Source organism: Podarcis filfolensis (assembly GCF_964270895.1).
Source record: "Podarcis filfolensis genome assembly, chromosome: 1".
Classification (NCBI taxonomy): domain Eukaryota; kingdom Metazoa; phylum Chordata; class Lepidosauria; order Squamata; family Lacertidae; genus Podarcis; species Podarcis filfolensis.
In genome coordinates this window covers 60,256,785-60,281,254 of record NC_139604.1, presented here as the reverse complement: position 1 = coordinate 60,281,254, position 24,470 = coordinate 60,256,785, and the positions used below count along the sequence as shown (strand labels likewise).

The following is a 24,470-nucleotide window of genomic DNA, read 5'->3' as shown; positions in this document are numbered from 1 at the left end:
GAAAGCTTCCACCACAACAAACCTGTTGGTCCCTAAGATGCAATGAGAGTTTTCTGAGGTCCTAGTACCTATGGGACTGCCTCTCCTGGTATGCCCTGCGGAGGACCTTAAGGTCCACAATTACAACACTTTGAAGGTCCCAAGTCGCAAGGTGGTTAGAGTGGTCTCAACTAGGGCCAGGGCCTTTTCAGTACTGGCCCTGACTTGGTGGAACACTCTGTCACAAGAGACTAGGACCCTGCGGGACTTGACATCTTTCTGCAGGGCCTGCAAAACAGAGCTGTTCTGCCTGGCCTTTGGTTTGGACTCAGTCTGACCCTTATGTTTCCCTCCCGTTATGGTTTTGATCTTTGGGCTACTTTTAAAATGAGGCTGCATTTTAAATTGGAATTTAAATTGCCCCCCCTATTATGTTTTTATTGTAATTTTACTGGTGTTAGCTGCCCTGAGCCCTGCTCTGGCCAGGGAGGGCAGGGTATAATTTTTTTTATTTTTTCTTATTATTATTGCTCATGTATCTTGATTGAACATATGGCTGCTATAGTTATTTCACCTTTTGATGTCTTCTTGTGCCTCTCTATCACTTTTCCTCACAGTTTACCTGCCAAGCTGATCAATGGAGGGATAGCTGGGCTAATTGGGGTCACCTGTGTATTTCCTATTGACCTGGCAAAAACTCGCCTACAGAATCAGCAGAATGGCCAGAGAATGTACACAAGCATGTAAGTACTTGAGTTACAAAGTGAAAGAAATTGTGTAGTAGTTATTCATCAATCATTTCTTTTTTGAACAATCAATTTGCACAGTAAAGCTGCTTTGCAGTACTGTGCTTATTTTTTTCTTATTTGAACAAGAGTTTTACATTTGGGTCTTGCACTAGTTGTTTAGTAGTTGTTTAGAACAGAGAATTTCTTTCTCCTATACTACTATCAAATGTGCAACAGTCCTTCTCCTGTCACCCACCCTGTCATCTCTTATTATAGAACATAATATATATATTTTTAAGTTTCAGTTTTAAAAATTGAAACGATTCATGATTAACTTCTTGGTTATCATTTGTACAGGGTATTAACTTTAATAATTGAGCCATCAAAAATCCAATATAAGCCCCTACATACTCAACATTCCTAATGGATTACAGCTGCAATCCTATGTGCACTTACCTTTGAGTAAGTACCATTGAACTCAGCGGATGCTTTTGAGTGGACAATAATAGCATTGCACTCCATGCCCCCCGTTCATCTGTAGGCTTTAGCATGGGGACAAGCAAAAAGCGTTAGGTACATGATTCCAAAGAAATCTGTAGATCAGGAAAGCAGTTTTGCTTCTGGCATTGCCTTTTAATTAGCTAAGGATAACTCCTGGGGGTTATTCTGATATGTCTTATGAAAGGCAGTGCATCCTTCAGAGAGAGGTGCTGTTGCTTTTTGCTGCACCTGGTCTTGTATCAGTTTTTACAAAGACTTCCATTTTTCCACCAACATAAAACTGGAAAAAAATGTTCCATCTCTTTTCTGCCTTTCTAGTGAAGCCTGCTGAGGTGTATGAATTGCCTGCTCTTCTCACCTGCAGCCAGATGACTAACACAGGACAAAGAGCAGCTAGCTGAGCAATGTGGCCAGACTTAAAACACTATTTGTAATGACTTATGTTGTATCAAGGGACTGAAACTATGTTTAAAACCCCAATCAGTGACTTTTCTTGTCCTCCCTCTTTTCAATAGGTCTGACTGCCTTATCAAGACAATCCGTTCCGAAGGGTATTTTGGCATGTACAGAGGTCAGTGTTAAGGTGCATTATTATGAATGATTTATCACAGTAGGAAGCCTTGTTGGAGAAGGAGGAAAAGATGTTATTCCTGGGTTTGGGTTGCCAACATTTAGTCCTGGCTTTCTGTGCCTTTAGGATCTGCATGGTAATTTGAAAATCAACAGGCAAAGCTTTTCTCTGGCCTAGAGTGCTAATTTTTGTGTAGGTTTGCCTATGGGGTGAGATATGGTGAATAAGAAGAGCAGAGTTCCTGCACCACCAAGGTGGCATTGGCTATGAGATATGCCCAAATCATTTAGCAAAGTGCTTTCTTGTTTCTTTTTGTTTCTATCCTTCTTACTTTACGCAGATTTATTTGACATCAGCACACTGATTCAGTTGATTAATCAATTAAAACAACTGAATCAACAAATGTGATTGGAGCAATGGAAGGGATTCTTTTTATCAAGATGGAAACAGCACACTGCAGTTTTTTAAGTGCCCGGGCTCCTGTACAATGCCCGGGCTCCTGTACAATTGTAGCAGTGGGTTCCAGAGGCTAATTCTTGGTTGCAACAGTTGCTGCTTTTTTCCTAGGTGGTCTCCTATGACTTTAGTGGCTGTGTGAGAAGCTGAAACCCAACAGGTAGAGCTCTTCCCACCACTGTATCTGCACACTGAGGAAAAACTTCATCTGTGCTGAATTTTTGCTAATCATGCAGCTGTTTAAAAGCAGAAAGGCTCTCTTGGATAATAAAAAGTAGTCGGTGCTTGCAGAGGGGAGGAAGCATGTAACAAATTAGCCAATTTACCTTTCAGTTAATCTTACATGTCTTATCTGTCTTGGCTTGCATATTTCTGTATGTGGTCAGAGATCAAAGACACATAGCTGGAGTTCAAACAGCTGCAAACCTTGGAAGTTTCTCATGTGATTAGGAGGGTGCAGTCACAACTGGAATCTCATTCATTTTCTTGTAGTATAGAATTGCAAGAGCGTGCAGATATTTATCTGTTTATAAGAAGCATTCATGCAGTAAACCATGGTTGTATCACCTTGGCAGTACTATTGACAGTTTACCTTTAATTAGTTGATTACACAAGTCCAAGTTGAATGACCTTTGAAGTTTGTTTCTCCCAGTTGAATAGGATCTTACCAGATCTTGTTCAGGTTTTCCAGGAAAGGGGACTAGTTTTGGGCAATGGGGATGCCATGACTGACTGTTGAGGGCAAAGTGTTCTTGCTGCCAAGTTACAGGTGGGTGGTGGGCAGACAGACAGAGGTGTGTGGAGTGGGAGCTGCATTAGGATTGGCTGGTTGAACAGTTGAGTGGAGAACAGTCCCTAGACAGGGAAGCAAATGGCTGTGTTTTGTGTCAGCTCTGACAAATCCGTTGTAACAAGCAAGGAGTTGAGATTTTACTTAGTTCATCATGTGCCCTCTCTGGACACGTTGGAAAATATAGATGTACAAAGCAGATATCTTTACTTTGAGTCAGGAAAGGGTGAGATTCCTTTGCAGCTCGTTAAATATCTCAGTACAGTTTCTGGATGGCAGCTCCTATTCTAGTTAGCCCTTGGACACTAAGGGCATGAAGCTTCCCTCCAGTTTGCTCTGCATTGGTTTCCTCTTGCGTTGTGAGTGTGCCAGGGCCAAACCTTTGCCAAATGGTCTCTGTAGCACAGAACTGGAGCAGCGAAGACCACCCAAGGCAGGCAGCCTTCTTACTAAGAATACCCTCAACGTCATCCCTGGGCTCCCACTGTAACAGGCAGACTATTCCTAGCTGCTGGATGGAACATAATGAGGCTTTATTTAACTTCAATACATAGTATATTTATACACTTTGTGGCTGTTCTATAATCTCTCCGATTGTGTCCTCCAGCAGCACGCAGTAGTACATTGATGCAGATCCCACTTGCGTCAAACATCAGCTCTGCTGAGGTTATTTTCTCTTTAGCCTGATAAATGCAGATAGGTGCAAAAAAATATGCATAACCCTCAGATTCGTTGACCACAATTGTGTGCATTAGGACATTGCCTATACAGAACTGCATGTATTTTTGGTAATATATTCTGATAACAAAAGTAGAAGCTTTGTTGCATTTGCAAATGTACGGCAGGGAATTAGATGACTGATGGAGAAGGGAAGAAAAACCACACATTCTATCTGGTTTCTTTCTAATATTTAATGCTTCCATATGGCTGACATTATTTTTTTTAACTGGTTGATTTGTACAAGCACACTGATGATTAGCAAAAATTTCCCAGTGTTGATTCATTACCAATTAAAGCAACAAATTAAACAGTACTACTTTGTATGAGAAGGATGTATATAGAACAAGATTTTATAATAAAATATATTTTATGAGAAATACTGAGGATTTTTTTAAATGGAAAGGAATACATGAAGCATTTTAGTAGAGCAACAAATCAACCAGGTAGTTGTTCTTGATGTGTAGTCAATCTATCAAAGGTTTATGGGGCCCTTAGTAAAACCTTGTAAAATGCTGGCTTTATGGTGACTGTCTGTTCTGCCTCCCAGTCATTTGCTGGCGTCTGAAGCCTAGGCAGCCTTATTTATGAGCAATTCTACATTTCAGCCCTAGTAAATTAGGCAACGTCTAGCACCAACACCCCTGGCCTGTATGCCGAGGACTGCATTTCGGAGACTAAAATATACTGGGAGTCAGTGGAGGTGTGCTTGTCTTTCTCCAGTGATTTGCAGCCACAGTGGGTTACTGAGGACAAGGATTATTATAGCTCCCCCCTTCCCCCACCAAGCAGCTTTGCTGAAAACATTAAAGATTTAGAAGAAAATCAGATTGACCTTTTATCTGGAAATACATTTTTCCTGACTTTAATTCATTTGAGATACAAAAATATTGACCCAGAAGCTGTTTCATTAGTATTAGTATACAGTGTACCAGGTTTTTGTATGCTGAAAGGAGTTCAAGTGGGAGAGTGACTAGAGCGAGATGAGTGCGCAACCCCAGAGTTGGTCATGACTGGACCTAATGGTCAGGGGTCCCTTTACCTTTACCTTTAGCAAGAAAGAATATGCCAGTCTTTGATAGCCATTACCTAGATGATAGGAATCAGTGCCAGCTCTACGCTCAACCACTCTCCTTGAATGAGCTCCCACTTCTGCTAATACCCATTCCCATGACCTTTCCCTTTGGGGCCCAGCCTGCCCAGCTGGCTAGAAGGGAGAGGCCAGCGGATGAGGCGGATGTTTCTCCTCCTTGCTCCCGCTAGCTTAGAGGGCCAGGTAACAAGTGACAACAGCAAAGAAGAGAAGAAACAGGACTCCAGTGGGTGGCAGTGGTTCCCTGTTGGGTGAAGGCTTCAGCAGCTGTTCTGACTCCTGACCCCAGGGATGCCTTGAGCACCATGTCTAGTTTGGCCCTGAATCACAAGTGTAAGCAACCTTTAGAGGAAGAGATTGTACAGGAGATGGCTCTTGCCCTAATCTACTGCAGATGGCCCTTCATCATGCAAAGTACTCTGTGAATTCTGCATAGTTGGGGAACAAGCAAACGAGAGGTCATCCTTCTCATGGGGGAAAAGCAGCGGCCGTAACTCGATTCCCTTTCCTAAGTGACCTCAGTGGTGTGGGTCACTCTGGTGTCACTAATGCTGCTTTCCTTTGTTATCCAGAGCAGCACACAGTTTGTAATGCCTTCAGAGGGATTTGCTGTTTGTTGCTCCCGATAATAGAGTACACACATTCACCATGTGAACGTCACGTGCTGTTTACATACCAGAGGACAGAGTTGGGTGTGCGCCTACTCTGTTGAAACTGGAGAAAGGTGCTTTAGTATGGTCTGCCGCAAACTAGCTGCCAACCCCTGATGCTGACCCTGATAGGGATGCATAGATTGAACACACTTTTTGAACTGAGGCAAGTTTTAGTTCGGAACAAAGGAGCTTGAGGCCACAGTTAGGTCAGTGTATGCTGTTAATTAAGTAGAGATGATTATTCAGAGTTACCACAGGAAATACTTCTCTCTCTCTTTTGTGGTGCAAAATAAATACTTAGCAAAGTGCTTTGCATTCATGAACTCAGCAATTTTTACAACAATTCTATAAAGTAGATGAGTACCTTAATTTCTGCACATGTGTGTGAAGCAGACAGTGGCTTCTCTAAGGCTACCCAGTGAACAGATAGTTGAGGTGAGAATTTAACCAGGGTTTTCATCACCTAGCTCTTCCTTTCCCCCCAGAATTGAGGTGTGCTCCATTAATGTGCATGACCTTTGGGTCAGGGCATAGTATGTTAAAGGGAGCAATGCCTTTTAACACTTTTTGACAGATGTAACCTGTTTGTAAAGCGAATAAATCAAAGCTGGCAGAGGGAAGAGAGACATGCCTCTGGAAGAGAAAAATTCACCGACTCCTTCTAAGCCTTGAACTATTGAAAGAGGGCTTTTTTTGAGGGTGGGCTGTGTCCCTCCAGAAGCTGTTGGGCTCTCAGCTTCCATGAGCCCCAGCCAACGTGGACAATAGGCAGGGATTATTGGAGATCTAGACCAGCAACATCTGGAGGGCCACAGGTTCTGATCTAGATGATGCAGGGCAAGTAGCAGTTTGTGCATATGCAACTGAAGCAGCATCTGATTGCTGGCAGTGGACTGGCTGGCCCTGCCCCACTAGAGAAAAACCCCTCCTCCCTGACCCATCTGAATGGAGTGCATCCGTGGTCCCAGTTAGTACTGAATGAATCCTATGCCACAGTATGGCAGGGGAGGCAACTGCTAATGTAAGTAGCAAACATTGGTTTGGATGGAAATGGGTACCACCACTGGCTTCCAACATAGCATAAGTTTTGTTTCTGGTGTGGCTCCTAGAATTGGTCTGCATTTCTAGCTTCTGTTGATTCTACAGTGCCTTATCTCCTCCAGCTCAGTTTTCTGGGTGAGGTTGATGGTCACCAAGAAACACAATTTTTTAGCTTTTAAGTCTTCCCTAATTCTCTTAACGTTCTGTTCTCCATATTTCTTGCCCAGGGGCTGCAGTGAATCTGACACTAGTGACTCCAGAAAAAGCCATCAAACTAGCTGCCAATGATTTCTTCCGGCATCATCTGGCCAGAGATGGGTGAGTGTGATAGAGGGCACTGTGTATAATGGATTCTAGGAGGGGTGGCATGACTGGGATATTTTGATGGCACCCCATTGCTTCCAGTGTGGATGCACTGAGGCAGCTGTCCATAGTACTTGGTATTGTTGCCATCGAGTCAAGTGTATTATTCAGCTGCTTGACTGCCTCTGCTTTGAAAACAATGGGATACCACTGACACATTTAATTTATACCACAGACAAGTGTTTCTCTTTCTTTTGGTGGATGCACTTTGTTTTGCTGCTTTGCATTTGGTTTGAGGTGACTTGTCCCTATTTTGTGGAGACCATAGCTCAAGACAATATTATTCCCTTTCACTTACTAATTTATTAAAGTAATATATTGCCATTCATCTGAAGATCTCGGGGCAGTTCACATCATAAAAATACAAAATAAAAACACAAAATGCATAATAAAAACAAAGCAAAGCAATGACCCCTCCTTCCTACAAACACATTTAAAAGGACAAAGAATATTAATCAGCCCAATGCCTGGTTGAAGAGGAACATTTTTGCCAGGGGCCTAAAGATGTATAATGAAGGTACGAGGTGAGCCTCCCTTGGGAGAGCATTCCGCAAACAAGGAGCCAATGCAGAGAGTGACTGCTGGTCCCACCGGGGCTCTCCTTTGAGAACAAAGTTGGCATCTGAGTAGACTGGTTTGTTCAGTAATGATTAATGTATTGTAGCTCATCACAGAGATCATTTTGGGGTTCAAATGTTAAGCTTTTTATAAATAATTGCAAAGGAGATTACACAATATTCAATATCTTGTTTGCCCAAGGCCAGTTGTGGAGCTATTCATGGACTAGGAAAGACGCAATTGCATTTCTAGGTTGATTGTCACACACTCTCCTGGCAATTTCCTTGGATTGTTTGCAGGACACTGTGCATACCATGAAGTCCTCCTACCAGAGATGACAACCCCAGTAACTGCTGCCTTTTATTTGTCCAAAGGGACAGTGACCATACTTTTCTGTCTGCAGCATTTGGTGGGAGCTGAGATTTTTTTTGCAGAGGCAAAAGGTTACCTACCCTCTCCCTGCATTCCATGATGCTGATCAGAAACACCACAGCTATAAATTTCCAAACACATTTAATTTGCACATTTAAAGCATCATCGTCACATTTGGCCCTTAGCTGAAGCGAATAAAGGTATTACCTCACTATTGCTTTCGGATGATCAAAAAGAGGCATTGAGTAGTAGAGGTGTATCTGAATTTTACAGAGCCTTTATACAACAGAGTAGATGTGTCATTCTGCACACTTGATGAAGATGATGCACGGGAATTGAAAGTGAGAGGCTGCTGACTGAAAGGACTCCTTTGCATCTCAGCCAAGGTTACTTTGCCACCAAATGTGGGAAAATATCCAAAAACAAAGGCAGTATCTGTGATTATTCATGTGTTAATGCTTAGAGGCCCTTTGTTTCTGCTGCAAATTCTAGCTGCTGAAGAATTGCAAGTTTGGCACTAACAAACAGAGGTTAAACTGCTTTGTTTGTTAGTTAGTTTGTTTGTTTGTTCTTTACCAATATATTATTTGAGGAATGGCCTTGTGCAAAATGATACAAGAGGTGTATCCTCTGGAGACTGCCTTTGGGAATCTCACTGAAATTGTTTCAGTGACCTTCACCAATGACATTTCACCAAGGCAAGGCACTTAAAATTCACTTTAAACTTGGATTTATGCAAAATTCAGGGCCTGGGAAATAGATTACAAATGCCATTTCTTAAAAGCTGGATTGTGGCCATGGGTGGAATGCAAATCTCATTTCAGCAGGAGGAGTATTAACCCATCTCTTTAGACTGTCCCCCCCCCCCTTCACTCGAAATAGGCTCCACTTCTCCTGCTTGCCTACCAGCAGGAGAAAGGATTTGAATGCCTTGTTTCTTGGATGGGGAAGCAGTTAGTGAGAAAATGGTCAAAGGCAGAAAGGGGTTAAGTATACAGATAAGAAAACCTTTCCCTTGTAGACAGCAATGTGGGGCAGATGATTACCCAGTGCCTTATTTTTCTGTGGAAAATGCTCTGTTTCATAAGTTCATTAGTAATGATGAATGAATGCCAGTTGCAAATACAATACAGTGGTACCTCGGGTTACAGACGCTTCAGGTTACAGACGCTTCAGGTTACAGACTCCGCTAACCCAGAAATAGTACCTTGGGTTAAGAACTTTGCTTCAGGATGAGAACAGAAATCGTGTGGCGGCAGCGCAGCGGCACTGGGAGGCCCCATTAACTAAAGTGGTACCTCAGGTTAAGAACTGTTTTCAGGTTAAGAACGGACCTCCAAAACGAATTAAGTTCTTAACCAGAGGTAACACTGTATTAGGTAAGCATGGGAGTTTAGCTTCATTAACTAAATACAAGTAAAGTAAACAAGCTAAATTAGATCACTCTCTAGGGCACCAGAACAATTTCCAAAGCAAACTGAACATTTGTTAATGCAAATAAATATAGGAAAAAATTCTAGTTCAAAATTTTGTAGAAGGCCATCTGCAGCTGCATTTCAGTTTTATTTTGTTTTGTTTTTAAAATCAGTTTCACATTTCCCAACATATTGGGCTTTGGTGGTGATTTTAGCCTTTTGGTATACTAAGGGATGTGGGTGGCGCTGTAGGGACGCGGGTGGCACTGTGGGTTAAACCACAGAGCCTGGGACTTGCCGATCAGAAGTTCGGCGGTTCGAATCCCCGCGATGGGGTGAGCTCCCATTGCTTGGTCCCTGCTCCTGCCAACCTAGCAGTTCGAAAGCACATCAAAGTACAAGTAGATAAATAGGTACCGCTCTGGAGGGAAGGTAAACAGCGTTTCCATGAGCTGCTCTGGTTTGCCAGAAGCGGCTTAGTCATGCTGGTCACATGACCTGGAAGGTTTATGCTGGCTCCCTTGGCAAATAAAACAAGATGAGCGCCGCAACCCTAGAGTCGGCCACGACTGGTCCTAATGGTCAGGGGTCCCTTTCCCTATACAAAGGTACGGTATGCTAAACACTCTGACCATTACTATGTGCGATCCTTGAGAGCTTGCTTCACGGCAAAATTTTGCAAAAGGGTAGTTAATCCTAAAACACAGGTGCTTGTCTTTTTTTATTTATAAAAGTAGTAGCCTCTTGGGTAGTGCAATATAACAAAGGTAGAAATGCTTTCTGTTTATTGAACCTGTCAAACACAGATACACTCAAGCTATTTCAAGGCATTCTCTGAAACAATGAAGGCTAAATATATATTACTTTTTCAAGCCTAGAAATACCACTACGCTTTGCAATGAAGCTGCTTGGATGCAGTCCACAGGCAGCATCACCTCTATGCCTGCTGCGTTTGGTCTTGTTTTCATTTCTCAGCTCAGCCCAAAAGTTATAAAAATTTCAGTTTGTAACCCAAATTTCAAGTGGTGGGAGTAGAAAGTTGTAATTTTTCCCTGATCCACCCCAGAAAGAACAGGCATAGTCTCCTGAATGAGGAGTATCAATTTACTCTATGTTAGAAAACATGGCTAAGCCCTAAGAAGGTTCACACAGAGTTTTAGTTCTCATTCTAATGTGCTTATAACCCACATTTGAAGTTCTGTAGCCGTGCTGATTATGAAGACCACTATTGATAGTTTTCAGATGGTCCCATTAACACTCTGCATAGTTATTAGCCTAAGAGTGTTATAACTCCTTCTCAAATGTTGTTTCTGTATTTAGTTCTAATTATTAATTTCCTGGCCCACAAGCACTTGTGTATCACAGCCTATGTATTTACAATAAAAATGACCACTAAAGACAGTCTCCAAGGTCGAATTGCTTGTAGGATGAATGTAACATATTTTTCCATGCATAACACACCCTCCTGTATAAGACGCCCCCTATTTTGGGGGACTCAGAATTCAGAAAATGGGGGGAGATTGCTCAGAGTTGTTGAGCTTTTTTTGGGGGGGAGATTGCTGGAAATCGCTCACCCGCCTGACATATGCTGCCACTCGCATAAAGCCGCCCATTTACCACAGCGACACCCAATCAACACCAGCCCTTGCCACCAGTGACACGCCAAATAGCCGCTGACCATCTCCAGCTCCCGGCAGCAACCAATCACACGTCCCCCCTGTGCACTATCTGTGTATAAGACAATCACCAAACTTTAACATAGTTTTTAAATAAAAAAAAACCTCAGCTTATACACAGAAAAGTACTGTAAGTTCCTTTCTTGGCAGACATTATTAGTATGTTGTGCATGTTAAGTGGCTTGTTTGTAATGCAGGTCCAGTTCTGTGGAACCGGTTTTACTTGGTAAAAACATCTGGCTACAGGGACTGCTTTGCAGCATCTTAGATATGTTTGCATAAGGATAAAAATGGTAGCACTGCATATTCACCATGTGTTATATATGTACACAGAGATAGGAAATGCATTAGCACTCAGCCTGTTAATGCTATTGCAGCTTTTGTAAAGAGACTGCAGAGGCAGCAAAAATCCACTGCTGTTGTGGCTTGAAATTTTTAATGTCTTCATTAAGCATTGCAGCTCACAAGTCCAAAAGTAGAAGCAGTTGAATTTAATGGACAGTAGAGCGGTGATGTTAAGCAAGTGTCTCCAAGTTGTCCTAGATATAAGAGTGTTTCCAGATGCAGTCATTTTCTCTTCCTTGTGGGAGCTATTCAGTTATGTGGGGGAAATTACAAATGTGCATTCAGAGACACCACTAGGAAAGAGGCAGTTTTTTCCTGCCTCACATGAGTCTAACCACCACAGATCAAGTCTGTTCCTGTCAGAATTGCTTCATCCTCATACAGTGCTATGAGTTTAGGAAAAAACCTAGCAAAGCCCCTTGAGCTGTGACTCCCCAGTGCCTGACAACCAGATGGCTGTTTGGAGCTCAGGAAGTGTTGTGCAAGGATCTTTGAAAGGTCGGTGGGGCAATCCACCTGCCAAGCATCTGACATCATTATGATGTCATAATGCCCCACCCACCTATCAAAGTTGGCCCATGGGGGTGGGGACAGATAAAGGTCTGGCCCACTGGGCCAAAAAGGTTCCCCAACGCTGCACTACAATGTGACAGGACATTGGAAGGATGGGACAGAACACAGGGATCTTTCTTTTACTGGGAAGCTCAACAAAATGTTGCAGTGTATCATCAGATGTGCTCATTTTTAGGGATCTTAGTCATCGTGGAACAGCAGCCTTAGCACTGTTTGTGGCTCATGGTGGTAGTTTTTAGGAGTAGGGGAGGGGGAAATACACACACACACACGCATGCACACACACACAGCAATTGTTCACCTTTCTGAACCTCTCCCATTGTACTAGCCCCCAACCTGAAGTCTTGTTGTATAACTGGGATTGTGGGGAACAGAAAAGGTATATGTTTTCTTTCCTCCATATCAAAACCTCCCCATGTAGTGCAGAGTGGTGAGCATTTTAATATTCAGGGTGTACATTCCTATAACCCTAAGAATACTATAAGTTGTTAGTGGCTCAAGCCAACCAATTCCTTACACCCCGCTTCTAATCCCTTCCTGCTCCCCCAGCTAATGGACTTTCTCATGATCCTGTGAGTTCTAGAAGCCACTGAGAATAGGCAACTGGGGTATTTCGTTTTTCTTTTAATTTTCATTGTCATTTACAAACTATTTTTTTTCCTGCATAAATGAGCAATCCGCTACTTTATTTTTATTCCCATTTCAAAGGATGGGAAATCATCACTTGCTTCAGAGTTGTAAATTTAACATCAAATTAAACCTACAAAAAACTACAGGGGTAATTAAAACTAGATTTTGCATTGTTCAACAAGAGAAGGTCAACAGTGGCTTAGTTTATCGCACATAATCTATAGTGTATCTGTTGAATAAGAAAATAGGTTTTTAGACTATGGGAATTATCTGAAATTTGGAGCTGCTCCTCTTTCTTCTGCCCATTTCAATGTGGCAGTAAGTCTGGGCATTCTTTTTATTAAAAAACAACAACCCTATTTTTAGCCCAAAGGCTCCAAAAGCAGTAAACAGTATATCAAAACAACGAAATGACTACAAAAAAATGCTGCGGATCGGTCAGCAAGCAAAACAATGTAAGATGCTCCGCCAGCAATTTTAAGTCATGGAGATGAGTTTTCTGTTGAACAATCAATTAATTTTATTTTTCCAGGCACAGTACACTTGCCGTAACAAACTCTTTTTCCACAGCAGCCCACCTGTTCCATCATCTCAGAAGACGAGTTGCTATAATTTAGGGAAATGCTTAAAACTGCAGTACTAGATTACTAGATGCACGTCTTCAGGGTTCTAGGGCTGCAGTCTTAAATCCACTTACAAGGAAATCAGCCCTGTCGAACCCAGTGGGATTGCTTCCAAGTAAACATGCATAGGATTTCAGTATGGCAAACTTTGCCACAAGGATACTTACTTACAAGACTTTGAAAATGACCATCATGAATGAAGCAAGCAAGTTATATTATTCCCAGGCTGTATTGCATTACATAGTTATGACTTCTACACACTGTCAGTAAAGAACATCATCGCTCTAAGAAAGCCTGACTTGTCTCATTAATTTCATGTTGGCTACTGTGTCTCGACGTTTGTAATTAAAAAGCATTGCTTTCCCAAAATCACTTTCAAGCATTTGAAAATATTGCTGCATTTCGGTACCATATCATCACTCAAGCTTACTCCTTCCTGTGGTATCACATAACTTTGCTTTTTAATCTTGACCTTCACTTTGTTTGTTGTTCTAGAGTGGGGCTGGAAAGCTGCTGATTTTAGCTCTTTCTCTGCCTAGCTGCTAAGCATTATTACATTAGTTGTTTCTTTGTGGACGTAATCAAAAACGGCAGGGAAACCAATATCTTTAAACCACCCCCCTTCCTGCTTTGTGTTCTATTTTGCTTGGAGAACAGAAATTGCCTAAATTTGTTTAAAACCATCCAATTTGGAGGCCATCACTGCCTCTTGCGGAAATGACTTCCATAATTTAATTATGCATTGTGTGAATAAGTATTTTCCTTTATCTGTCTTGAAAAAATTAATATTCAGCTTCATTGGATGTCCATGAGTTCTAGTGTTATGTGTGTGAGAGAAACTTTTCTTCATCCACTTTCTTCATACCATAAATAAATTATTTACATGTCTATCATGTTGCCTCTTACTCAGCTTTCCCCTAAACTAAAGAGTTCCAAATGCTATTACCTTTCCTCATAGGGGAGCCCCTTGATAATTTGGGCTGCCCTTTTCTGCATGGCCAGAAGTGTTCACAGCATTCCAAATGCGATAGTACCATAGATTTGAATAGCAGCATTATGATACCAGCTGTTTTATTTTCACTTCCTTTCCTAATGATCCCTAGCATGGCATTTGCCTTTTTTCACGGCTGTGGCATTCTGAGTCAACATCTTCATGAAACCTATTCATTAGGACACCAAGGTCTCATTCCTGGTCTGTCACCACCAGTTCAGACCTCATAAACATTTATGTGAAATTAAGATTTTTTAAACCCAACATGCATCACTTTACACTTGTATACATTGAAATGCTTTGCCATATTACTGCCCATTAGCTCAGTCTGGAGTTCTTCACAATCTTGTTTTAATGGCCCTGAATAATTTAGTATTGGCCACCTTACTTCACTGTATTTACTGATCTTGATTATATACTCTTGCTTGAAATGGAAACTGTCGCCTTGCTGGATCAGACTAAGATCCACCTAGTCTTAGTATTCTCTGCAAATATCCCAGCAACCAGCAGGTGCTTTGCGTTCTGCTAGAAATTAGCCAGTTGTCCACTAGTAGACTATGCACTATCTTCTACTCACTGTGACAGAAATTAAGTTTGTGTCTCGTTTTAGAGACTTTCAAAAAAGTGACTGCAGCATATACCGCATATATACTGACAATGTTTCTCAAAGGGTTGCCACCAACTTTCCCCCCTACACTTCAAGTTCTAAAGCAGTAACTCCCTGAAGATATCCACATTTTCTCCTAAATTTGTGAGGTGGCTTAAGAGCTTTGAGGGGCGGAGAAAGAATACAGTGGATGCTCGGGTTGTGAACGTGATCCGTGCGGGAAGCACGTTCGCAACCTGCAGCGCCGCGTCTACACACACGCGAGTTGTGATTCAGCGCTTCTGCACATGCGCAAAGCGCGATTTAGTGCTTCTGCACATGCTCCAGTGCCGAAACCCAGAATTAACCCGTTCTGGTACTTCCGGGTTCAGCATGGTGCACAACCTGAAAATGCGCAACTTGAAGCGTCTGTAACCCGAGGTATGACTTTATAGAAAATGGAGGCCCTCCCTACCAGATTCCACTTCCACACGCATGTAGCTAGTCAACTGCAATAATGAATTGTTTGGGGGAAATGTCAACAGCTCTTTAATTTCCTTTCACACCAATGTGATTTGATATGGAAAAATTCCTTCCTATGTTCTCAAAGGAGAAATCTATATTTAGTGATTTAATAATCTTCACTGTGGCCTTCCACCTATAATCCCCTCAGATGAAAGGAGGATGAATCCAAACAGCAGCCATGCAGTCTGAGAAATTAACTGCCTGTAGTTCCCTGAAGCAATTCTGTTATATCTTTAGGGAAGTCAACAAAGTACTTGAGGAAGCTTTCAGCAGTGGCAGTTCCCTTAGGCAAAGGGGGTGAACTTTATGCTACCTGACTTTTTCCACAGGGTTGAAGTTGTTGACGGTTCACAGATGCTAAGCTTCAAAGCTGTTGTGCTTGGATTGGAAGGAGTAAACTTGACAGGCCGCCGTTTGCACCTTTAGCTGTTAGGGCAAGTTGCCATCCATTGGCCAGGATCCTTGGCTGTTCTAAATCTCCTGAGGAAGTACAGCAACTGAGCAGTTTTGTGTCTGGAGAATTTTCCGTATTCGTAAAGAGATTTTTCTCCTTTTGGATCTCTTTGGGCTTTAAACCAAATTCACATAGCCTGCTGCTTCCTGATGTTTTTCTCCTTACTGTGGGCAACTAAAGTGATGATATAAGTTTATCCTTATCCCTCCCATTGCAAAGTGCTGGGATTCAATGTGTCAGATAATATTCTACTAATTCAAAGCACTGCAGTACATTTGGTTATTGCAATAGCAGCAGTTTCTTCTTAGACAGGAGCTTCCCAGTGTTGTAGCAGCAACGCAGGATGTTAAATGGGAAGTCTCTTAACAGGATCCCCCAGATGTTGGGAGGGTTTTCACTTTTGATTGCCTAGTTTGGTGCAATGGTTGCTGTCCCATCTATGCCAATCCTGCCTCTCCATTTGGCCAGAAGCGACCATCATAGCAATTGACATACTCACGTTGTGGGATGCTAGTGATAATGTGCTGAATCAATGTGTCTGTTCATAGAAGCAGCATAATTGCTGGAGGAAGCAGCCATTGGGAAATGCCTTCATGGGTGGATCTGCAAGCAGGCATCTGAACCTTGCTAATACAAGTAAGCAAGGTGGACGGCTACCTGAAAGGCCATATAGAGATAAGCCTGATATCCAGTTTAAACCGTTCTTAAACCTGAGTACTGGTCTAAATGGAGCAGTTGTAAGGTGACCTCACCTCCCCCACACCTCCAGTAGGATTACCAACTTCTTTATTAATTGGGGTTAGATTAAAGTTGAGTAAATGGTGCTGAACACATGGACAGATTCTACACAGCTCCATCAGACAATCACATCATTCCAGAGTGGAAAGAGCCAGGGAATTTGGATGGGACACAGTGAGAGAATGTTCTCTCTCTCACTTAATATGTGACCTTCTAGTAAATGTAAATCTTACTGCCTGCCTTAATGCTGCAAATTAATAGGAAGCAGTGCAGGAGGAAGCAGCGCAGGAGGAAGCAGCGCAGGAGAGCGTGGTCCAGTGATACAGCTCTACATGCACATGCAGGACTCTGCCTTTGCTTTCTGCTACAGGCAAAGTGTCATGGTTTTGTTTTGTTTTGTTTTAAATGGACTCCCATTATAAATGAGATGTTTAATATCCTGCAGGTTTAAGGGACTAAAAGTGGACAAGTCATTTCAGATCTCCAATTCTTTCTGATTTGTTTTGCCTTTGATCTATCTTAGGCACTTGGTTATTTAGGCTGTCCAGTTTGTGATCCCTTGTAAAGAGTGGTGGGGAAGGTGTGGCCCTCCAGACATCAATGATGCTAGACTACCAACTCCTATCAGTCCCAGAAATTACGGCCAATGGTTGGGATGATGAGAGTTGTGGTCTAGTAACACCATTATCTCCTGGAGGACCAAATGCTCCACATCCCTGCCTTTAAAGAACCTAATGAACATCTTATTTATTTACTTTGTTACAACACCAGCAACAACTTTATGTTATTGCTTTATTCCACCTAGTCTCAAAGTGGTTTACACCATAAAACAAAAAATATATAAAAATAGATACAATTAAATAAAATCACAGTGGTGGCAAGATTGGGGGAGCTCTGGGGTGGCCGCAGTTGCTCCAGAGCTCAGCTCAACTTGTCCTATGCTTGTTCTGGTGGGTGCATTGCCTCTCTGCACCCCCACATCCCCTCACAAGCCACTGCTGCACAGTAGCTTTCCTCCTTCATAGTTCCTGCTTTCTCCCCTTGGCCAATGGATTTTGGTATGACAGTGATGGTTCTGCCTGTGGATTATATGTCTTATATTTGGACAGAGGATGAATCATTATGAGAAGAACTGATGAAAGCAGTTGAATGTATTCTGTGTTGACTGCTGGGGATCTGAGATCAGGGATAGATGAATTGCTTGCCATCAGAGAGGTTTTATTTGCAAGATGAGCCCCTGAATAGCCCCATGTTGACCACCAACCTTCACATTTTTCCCTGGTCCATACTAACACAACTAGTCTTCTGGAAATTCTCTCTGCTGCACCCCCTCCCCTGCAGTGTTTTAATTTAATTTTCTTTGGATGTGCACTTGCTTGCCTAAGTGCCTGGGGGATTATACTTGTTTAGCTTGCCTGTACCTTTCGTAGGAGCACAATGGCAACATATGCTCACTGGATCAGAAGGAAAGCTTCTGCATTTCCCTGAGCTTCTGGGGAGACTTTCTCACCAAAGAATGGCTTTGGTTGTGGTGAAAGCTGGTCTTTGGTGGTGTATTATTCAGCACTGTGCATCTGGATATCCAACAGCATTTTTTTTTGTTTCTCTTGAGTGTCTCTTCACTGCCTTGGATAGTTTAAGACACTTGGTTACCTCCAGACTTTTTTACTGCATTGCATTCATTACCAATCAAGTCAAAATTGGGCATGTCTGATGACTAACATTCCCCAGGGTTTGTTCCTTCTGTGATCCGTAAGTGACAGAGACAAGGCTTATCACAGAGAGAAACAAGCCTGGCTGTTGCTTTGCCTGGAGGCAGGTTAACCCAGTTGGGGTCAATCAGCTGATTTTTCTTTGTCTCTCTCTCCTTCTCTTTCCTATCTTTTTGTCAGGAAGAAGCTGACCCTGATTAAGGAAATGCTGGCTGGCTGTGGGGCAGGGACCTGCCAGGTGATTGTCACCACTCCCATGGAGATGCTCAAAATCCAGCTGCAGGATGCAGGCCGAATTGGTACCTCACCTGTCTCTCTTCTCTCCTCACCATGCCCATGCAGCAACAGAAAATGTCTCCCATGGCTTTGCAGATGATGGGAGGGCAGTGGTGGGAGGGAAATAGGACTGAACTGCCCTGGGATCAGGTTTTATTAAGGGGTGATATACAAATATCCTCAGCAAATATCCAAAACTAAGTTTTTACTGCTTTGCCCAAAGGCCATCAACAGTGAATCAGTAAAATGTGGGGCACACCACTGAGTATAATTAGAACACAACATAATGACATAATCGGTTACAATATACAATATATACCTTAATAATTTTTAGGGATTCGGAGCCCTTTCAGCAGTTCTGTTAACTGAAGTCGTTCTTTCCCTGAGTAGCTCCAGGATATATTACATCATTGGGAAGGACCTCAGCCTTGTGAGCCAAATGATGAGTTGTTCTCTTTCCATTCTCCTGATGTGAGAGAGCCTGAAATTGTATCTTTAGATATCTGTATAGGGAAGAGGAGGCTGGTAAAACAATAGCTTGCGTTCAGCTTGTGAATTATTAAACTGGATAACTAATGCAAAAAAGGGAGGAGGATTAGTTGCCCCTTATGGTGTGTTTTTTCTATGACACTTTCTTTCTGTTTCCACCCCAGTTAGAAGGTCTGGCAGTGTGCCAAAGCCCTTAAGCATTAAGAACTTGTGTTCTTGCCCCAAACAACCTTACCTACCATTGTTGTGTTGTCTCATTTCCCCCCAAGTAAATTTCAGGACAAAATCTAGAATACTGGATCTTTTCTGTTGACAGGTGTGGAACATAGGGGGAAAGGGGCGTGTGTGTGTGTGTGTGTGTGTGTGTGTGTAAGTTGGGAGAGGGGATAGCTTAATGATACTATTGCATTAACAATGAATTCTAATAATGCAGGAACTGCTTAGCACAGAGGAGTTCAGTGGGAAATTTTTGCAACCACAGAATTGAACCACCAACGCTGTTTGTCTTCAAAAGCTCCAATATAAATATCCTGTTAGACAGGACTATTGTGAATAACAACCACTCATCGCTGGGACTTAGTATCTCCCTCTGCTTCTGATTTCCCATTTGCCTCTGAATCTTTTTGTATCTTACCAGTTTCCAGTTGTACTTAAAATCCTCTGTTACTAATGTGTTAAATTAGAAGGCTGCAGAAAGATTCGCACTGCAGCACAATACTGGGATTTAGTGCCTCAGTTGCAACAGAGGCTATGTGAGCAAATATATTAGCTCAGGGGATTTACATGGGCTCCATCTTCTGATAAAATAGGAGAAGCGCAATGGAAGTAGTTTGGGGGAGAAGAAGTGAACAGACTGCATAGATCTCTGGGTAAATGCTTTGTCATATATATATATATATATATATATATATATATATGACAGTGGAGTGCACTGTGTGTTAAATCCTGTGATATGCTCAGAGAATATGGTGTCGTGACAGTCACATAAATATTTTACTTAGAGCTAAAATTCAACAGCACAACTTAACTGGATAAAGGCGGTTTCTAGTGACTTATCAGAGGGCAGTACAACTGACCTTAAGCAATGTTCAGTTCATTACATTTGTGGCTGGCCTATTCGTCCTCCTGTCAGAAGCAAGACATTTATGTTATGTCATTGTCTGTAACTTGCATGCTGCATTCATGTTTATTGCGGTAAATGACAACTCTGTCTTGATTCCTCTTCAGCTGCTCAGAAGAAGCTAATGGCCGCACAAGCTCAGTTAAACCCTTCCACTGGTGCTGGGGCAGCAGAGTCTGTTGTGGAGACACGGACGACAGCAATGCAAATCACAAGGGACTTGCTTCGGAGCAAAGGCATCGCAGGACTTTATAAGGGACTTGGCGCTACGTTGCTAAGGTAGGGCACCCCTTTAGGCCCTCTGGAGGACCTAAAATCCAAATGGTGCCCAGTAGTCTGGGGTAACAACAAGGAATGAATAGGAACACATGTTGTTCCCTGGGTATTGACTCAGTTAGGGATGGGGACAGAGTGGGTAAGGGAGGGAGATGGTGATACACTGCACTGGAGTTTCATAGTACTAAATGAGAACAGTGTAGAAAGAGAAATACCTGATGCATTTGAAAACTATGGAAAGGGGAATCTTCTTTCTGTGCACAACTAACCACCCCTACAATTGGCATGGGGCAGCTTGGTATTAAAGGACTAAAGGAAAAAGCTCTTCCCTTGTCCCTCATGGTCTTGCTTCTCCTTCTGCAGGGATGTACCGTTTTCCATTGTTTATTTTCCATTGTTTGCAAACCTGAACAAACTAGGGCAGACAACCCCGGATGTCAAGGCTCCATTCTATGTGTCCTTCCTTGCTGGGTGCCTGGCTGGCAGCACAGCAGCTGTAGCAGTGAATCCTTGTGATGGTAGGTACTGCAGCAAAGTTCAGTCAAGGCGCTGTGCATGTGAAATGTGGGGAGGTTCACCAGAACAGTTGGCAACGGGGAAACTGAGGAAAGAGTGTGAACACTGGTGTTTTTGTGTTCTCACGAAGCACACTGTCACAGGAGGCAAGCTGGCATATAATGCAGAGAACTACAGCAGTGTTAAGAAAGAGGGGCAAAAGATCTAAGTTGCAAAGCACCCAGTACCACAGTAAGCGAAGCTGCTATCCTGATTGTTCCAGCTAGTGGAGGTTTGTATACTTTCCACTTGAGAAAGAGAATTGAAGAGATGCAGTCAGCCACAGGCCCTTCTTGTAGAAAGGGGAAATTCTGTACTACAGATTTGAAGGAACGCTAAATGCATGTCAGTTATAGAAGTGATCTCTGCCTGATCTCTTGCCATTTGATTGGGGGGGGGGACATTCTCAAAGCAACGAGGGGGCTTACAGCTCTCCGGAGCTAACCAGGGCTGTAGCCTGTTAGAGCATGTTTCTCCCTTGAAGAAGGGAGCCCTCAGGTACTACACCTTAACAGAGGAACATCTGAACCCTCTAGGGAGCAAACAGCCACAGACTCAGGTAGCACTCATACACCAGAAATGCATTGCAAGATTTTGTGGCAGAGTCCCACTTCTTTGTGATATAGTCAGAGGCTGAGAGCCTTGCAGTTGATGCAGAATGTGGCAGAGGTGCAGCATAATGTGTTAAAGGAGGGAGGCGACTTCATCATAATGACAGAAGCAAATGAAGAGCTTAGTAAAAAGCATGTCCGGATGATAAAGACTAATCTGTTCATGGAGAGAGAGTTGTAAAAGGGGAGGTCATAAAAATCTCTTCCAGCTTAGCAATGCTGGGATACTTGTATATGCCTAAACAGCTAAAGGAAGCCTGGAGAAATTAATTAGATACAGACTAGAGCACTGATTGTATCAAACGCTGCTGTCTTCTTTCCCCAGTAATCAAGACAAGATTGCAGTCCTTGCAGAGGGGGGTCAACGAGGACACATACTCAGGGATCATAGACTGTGCCAGGTAAATGATCTTTTGAGGGTGATCAGCAATCGGCAAAACCTGGGTGTTTGTCCCAAGGATACCAGTGAACACAGAGGCTTACTACCAAAAGGATTGTGTTGCAGGCATAAAAACAGAATTTTACTCATATATGAATTGGATACATGCTTCTGGTGGGGGCTGCTGCATGTATCCAAATCCACTTTGATAAAACTGTGAGATTCTTATTAAAATACAGTGAATGAAATACAATATACTAACTATGGCAGCTTGCCTTGATGGCTATACACTTCCTCCAGGATTGGAGATGCCATAGTAGGCACAAGTTGCCAGCGGGTGTGGGGAACGACAATAGAAGAGAGGCGGCTGTGGACTTTCTTCCCATAGGCATCCAGTTGACTATTGCAGGGAACAGGATGCTGGAGTAGATAGGGCATTGGTCTGATCCAGGAGGGCCCTTGCTTTTTTGGCTGGACCCGTTGATAGGTTCCAACCTTGAAGTGTGTCTCATCCTGCATCCAGTAGCAACTGGGAGGAAGGGACAGCACTGCCCATCTGAGCTCCCAGAGTCACTGTCACTTAGCAGCATGGGGAAGGGTGAAGCAGCAGGGGGCTTGGCATGGGCATTGGTGCTGTGCGGGGGAGTGCAAGATTGGCTCCACAGGGGCAACCACACACTGCTGGCATCCCCACTGCCTGGTCCCTCCCACTCTTCTCACCCATTAAGTGGCAGCAACTCCATCGCCAGGAAGTCAGACACCTCCCCATCAGCTGTTGCTGCCTGCACCCCCCCCCCCATTTATTTTGCATTGCTCTTAAAATCCACTACAAGCAAGCCTGGAAACGCAGGCTGAGCTTTGTTTGGGCAAAGGCTGACACATATGTGAATGAAATTTGCAGCAGATAACCATTTTTATGCTTTTCCTGGCCAAATAGCCATTGAGATGAGCAGGAAATTGGTTTTTCATTGTACTTGAAATGCCTTTGTAAAGTATGCTGCTCATGTGGGAAAGCCTGTTTGTTATAGATAACTGTGTGCTCTAAAGCAAAACAGGGGCGGGGCGGGCATGACTGAAGTAACAGATATTCTGATTGGGAACACTTAAATGGGAGTTGTGGTGAACACACGTAGTCTCATCTGATTTCTTTGTGTGCCTTTTTAGGAAAATCTGGCGGAATGAAGGTCCCACAGCCTTTTTGAAGGGGGCATATTGCAGAGCCCTGGTCATTGCCCCACTCTTTGGTATTGCACAAGTTGTGTATTTCATCGGGATTGCTGAATATTTCCTAGACATGCTTCCAATGCGCCGGGATTAACCCCTCATACCTCTCCCATCCAATTGGAATTCATCATAGTATTCTTTGTCACCGTGCTATCAGAGCAACAGCACAAGGAGTTAAAACAGTAATGGGGGGGAATGAATGTTGTCTCCAAACCAAGTCCCCCCCCTCCAGTCAACATGGCCTCACCATTATGCCAGGGAAGATACCTGATTATGCATATCTCCTTTCTAATTATCAATCTCAAAAGACACTGGTTAGCACAGACTGTCTTACAGACCTGCTTTTTCTCCTCTTGGCTAGGGGAGAATGACCAACAAATCAAGAAAGAGCAAAGGACTTTCCTCCCCCACCCCCACCCATTCTTGGTTTCAGGCCTCTGGGGAAGCCAAGGGGCTGCTATCCATTAAAGGGAGGCCAGTTTGTCATTCGAAAAGGCGGGTAATTTCTGAAATAAAAATGTTTTGTTTTCATGTAGGTCTCCTAAACATCCCTCTCCTAAATTAGCTGGACTGAAGTGAACTCTTTGGATATCAAAGGAGGAGGGGAAAGGGAAAGGCGCATTTTGTATTTAGAATTTGTGAAAGGGACTGCCTTCCTGAATGAGTGTGCGCAGGTGAAATGTCCTCCCTGCAGATGTGCACTCAACTGCTAAGGAGCTGCATCTGTGGAAACACAGTGCTGTCCAGTGTCGCAAACTAGCTGAGCCATTGTGATAGGGAAGAACTGAATAATTTTGGGATCAAATTTTTTTTTAAATCATGCTGGATTAAAAACAAAAAAAAAACCCAACCCAGTAATACATTCCTTTCAATCAGCCTAGTTGATGCTGGTAATGCTGCTGTTCCACCCAGTGTTTCAGTTGTCTGTGTTTTGACCTATGCCTGTATTCCTTTCCTGTTTCCCTCTGGGAGCACAAATAACGCCAAAGGGTTACTTAGGGAAAGCTGATCTCTGATGTGGCTGCAAACACTGCAAAATACCAGATGGCATAGAAAGATTTAGCTTAGCTGAAATCAGTGGAAATAATCTTGCACATTTCTTGAGGTTCAGTTGCACCGAAGTCAAAGAATTATGCTATATTCACACCAGTTCAGTTACCAGTTCTTTACTGGCCTGCAATGATAAAAATTTTAAGGGTGCCAGCTAGTTTTCCTATTCAGACCAAAACTGACAGCAGAAGGTGGTTTGTTAACCTCCACAGGGATCTCCATATCTCTTATGTTATCTCTCAGAGATAGAAGCCTGTTTTTCTTCTGCTTGTTTCAACAGTTACTCTTCCATCAAAGCAAAGTAACCTAAGTATCAAAATCAATGCTAATTCTGGTAATTTCCCCTTTATTTCTATTTCCTGCTTCTCGGGTGCTGACACAGTGCTGCCTGCAACATTGC

General features: G+C 42.9%; 1 protein-coding gene across 3 annotated transcripts in view; it reads left to right on the top strand.

The window, feature by feature from the left end:
- The window catches only part of SLC25A22 (solute carrier family 25 member 22), a gene marked incomplete at its 5' end in the record, with an annotated part of 68,551 nt that extends 44,719 nt beyond the window's left edge, over window positions 1–23,832 (top strand). For 2 of the 3 annotated variants that reach the window (XM_083608234.1, XM_083608235.1), the window contains 8 exons: window positions 597–722; window positions 1,724–1,779; window positions 6,757–6,847; window positions 18,271–18,389; window positions 20,083–20,254; window positions 20,615–20,769; window positions 21,743–21,818; window positions 22,961–23,832. In XM_083608234.1, the coding sequence (XP_083464360.1) occupies window positions 597–722; window positions 1,724–1,779; window positions 6,757–6,847; window positions 18,271–18,389; window positions 20,083–20,254; window positions 20,615–20,769; window positions 21,743–21,818; window positions 22,961–23,114 (949 nt within the window). In that variant the 3' untranslated portion in view covers window positions 23,115–23,832. Of the gene's footprint in view, window positions 1–531; window positions 723–1,723; window positions 1,780–6,756; window positions 6,848–18,270; window positions 18,390–20,082; window positions 20,255–20,614; window positions 20,770–21,742; window positions 21,819–22,960 lie in introns of those variants that run through there. The other variant, XM_083608233.1, reaches the window with a different exon arrangement.
- Between the last annotated feature and the right edge of the window lie 638 nt (window positions 23,833–24,470).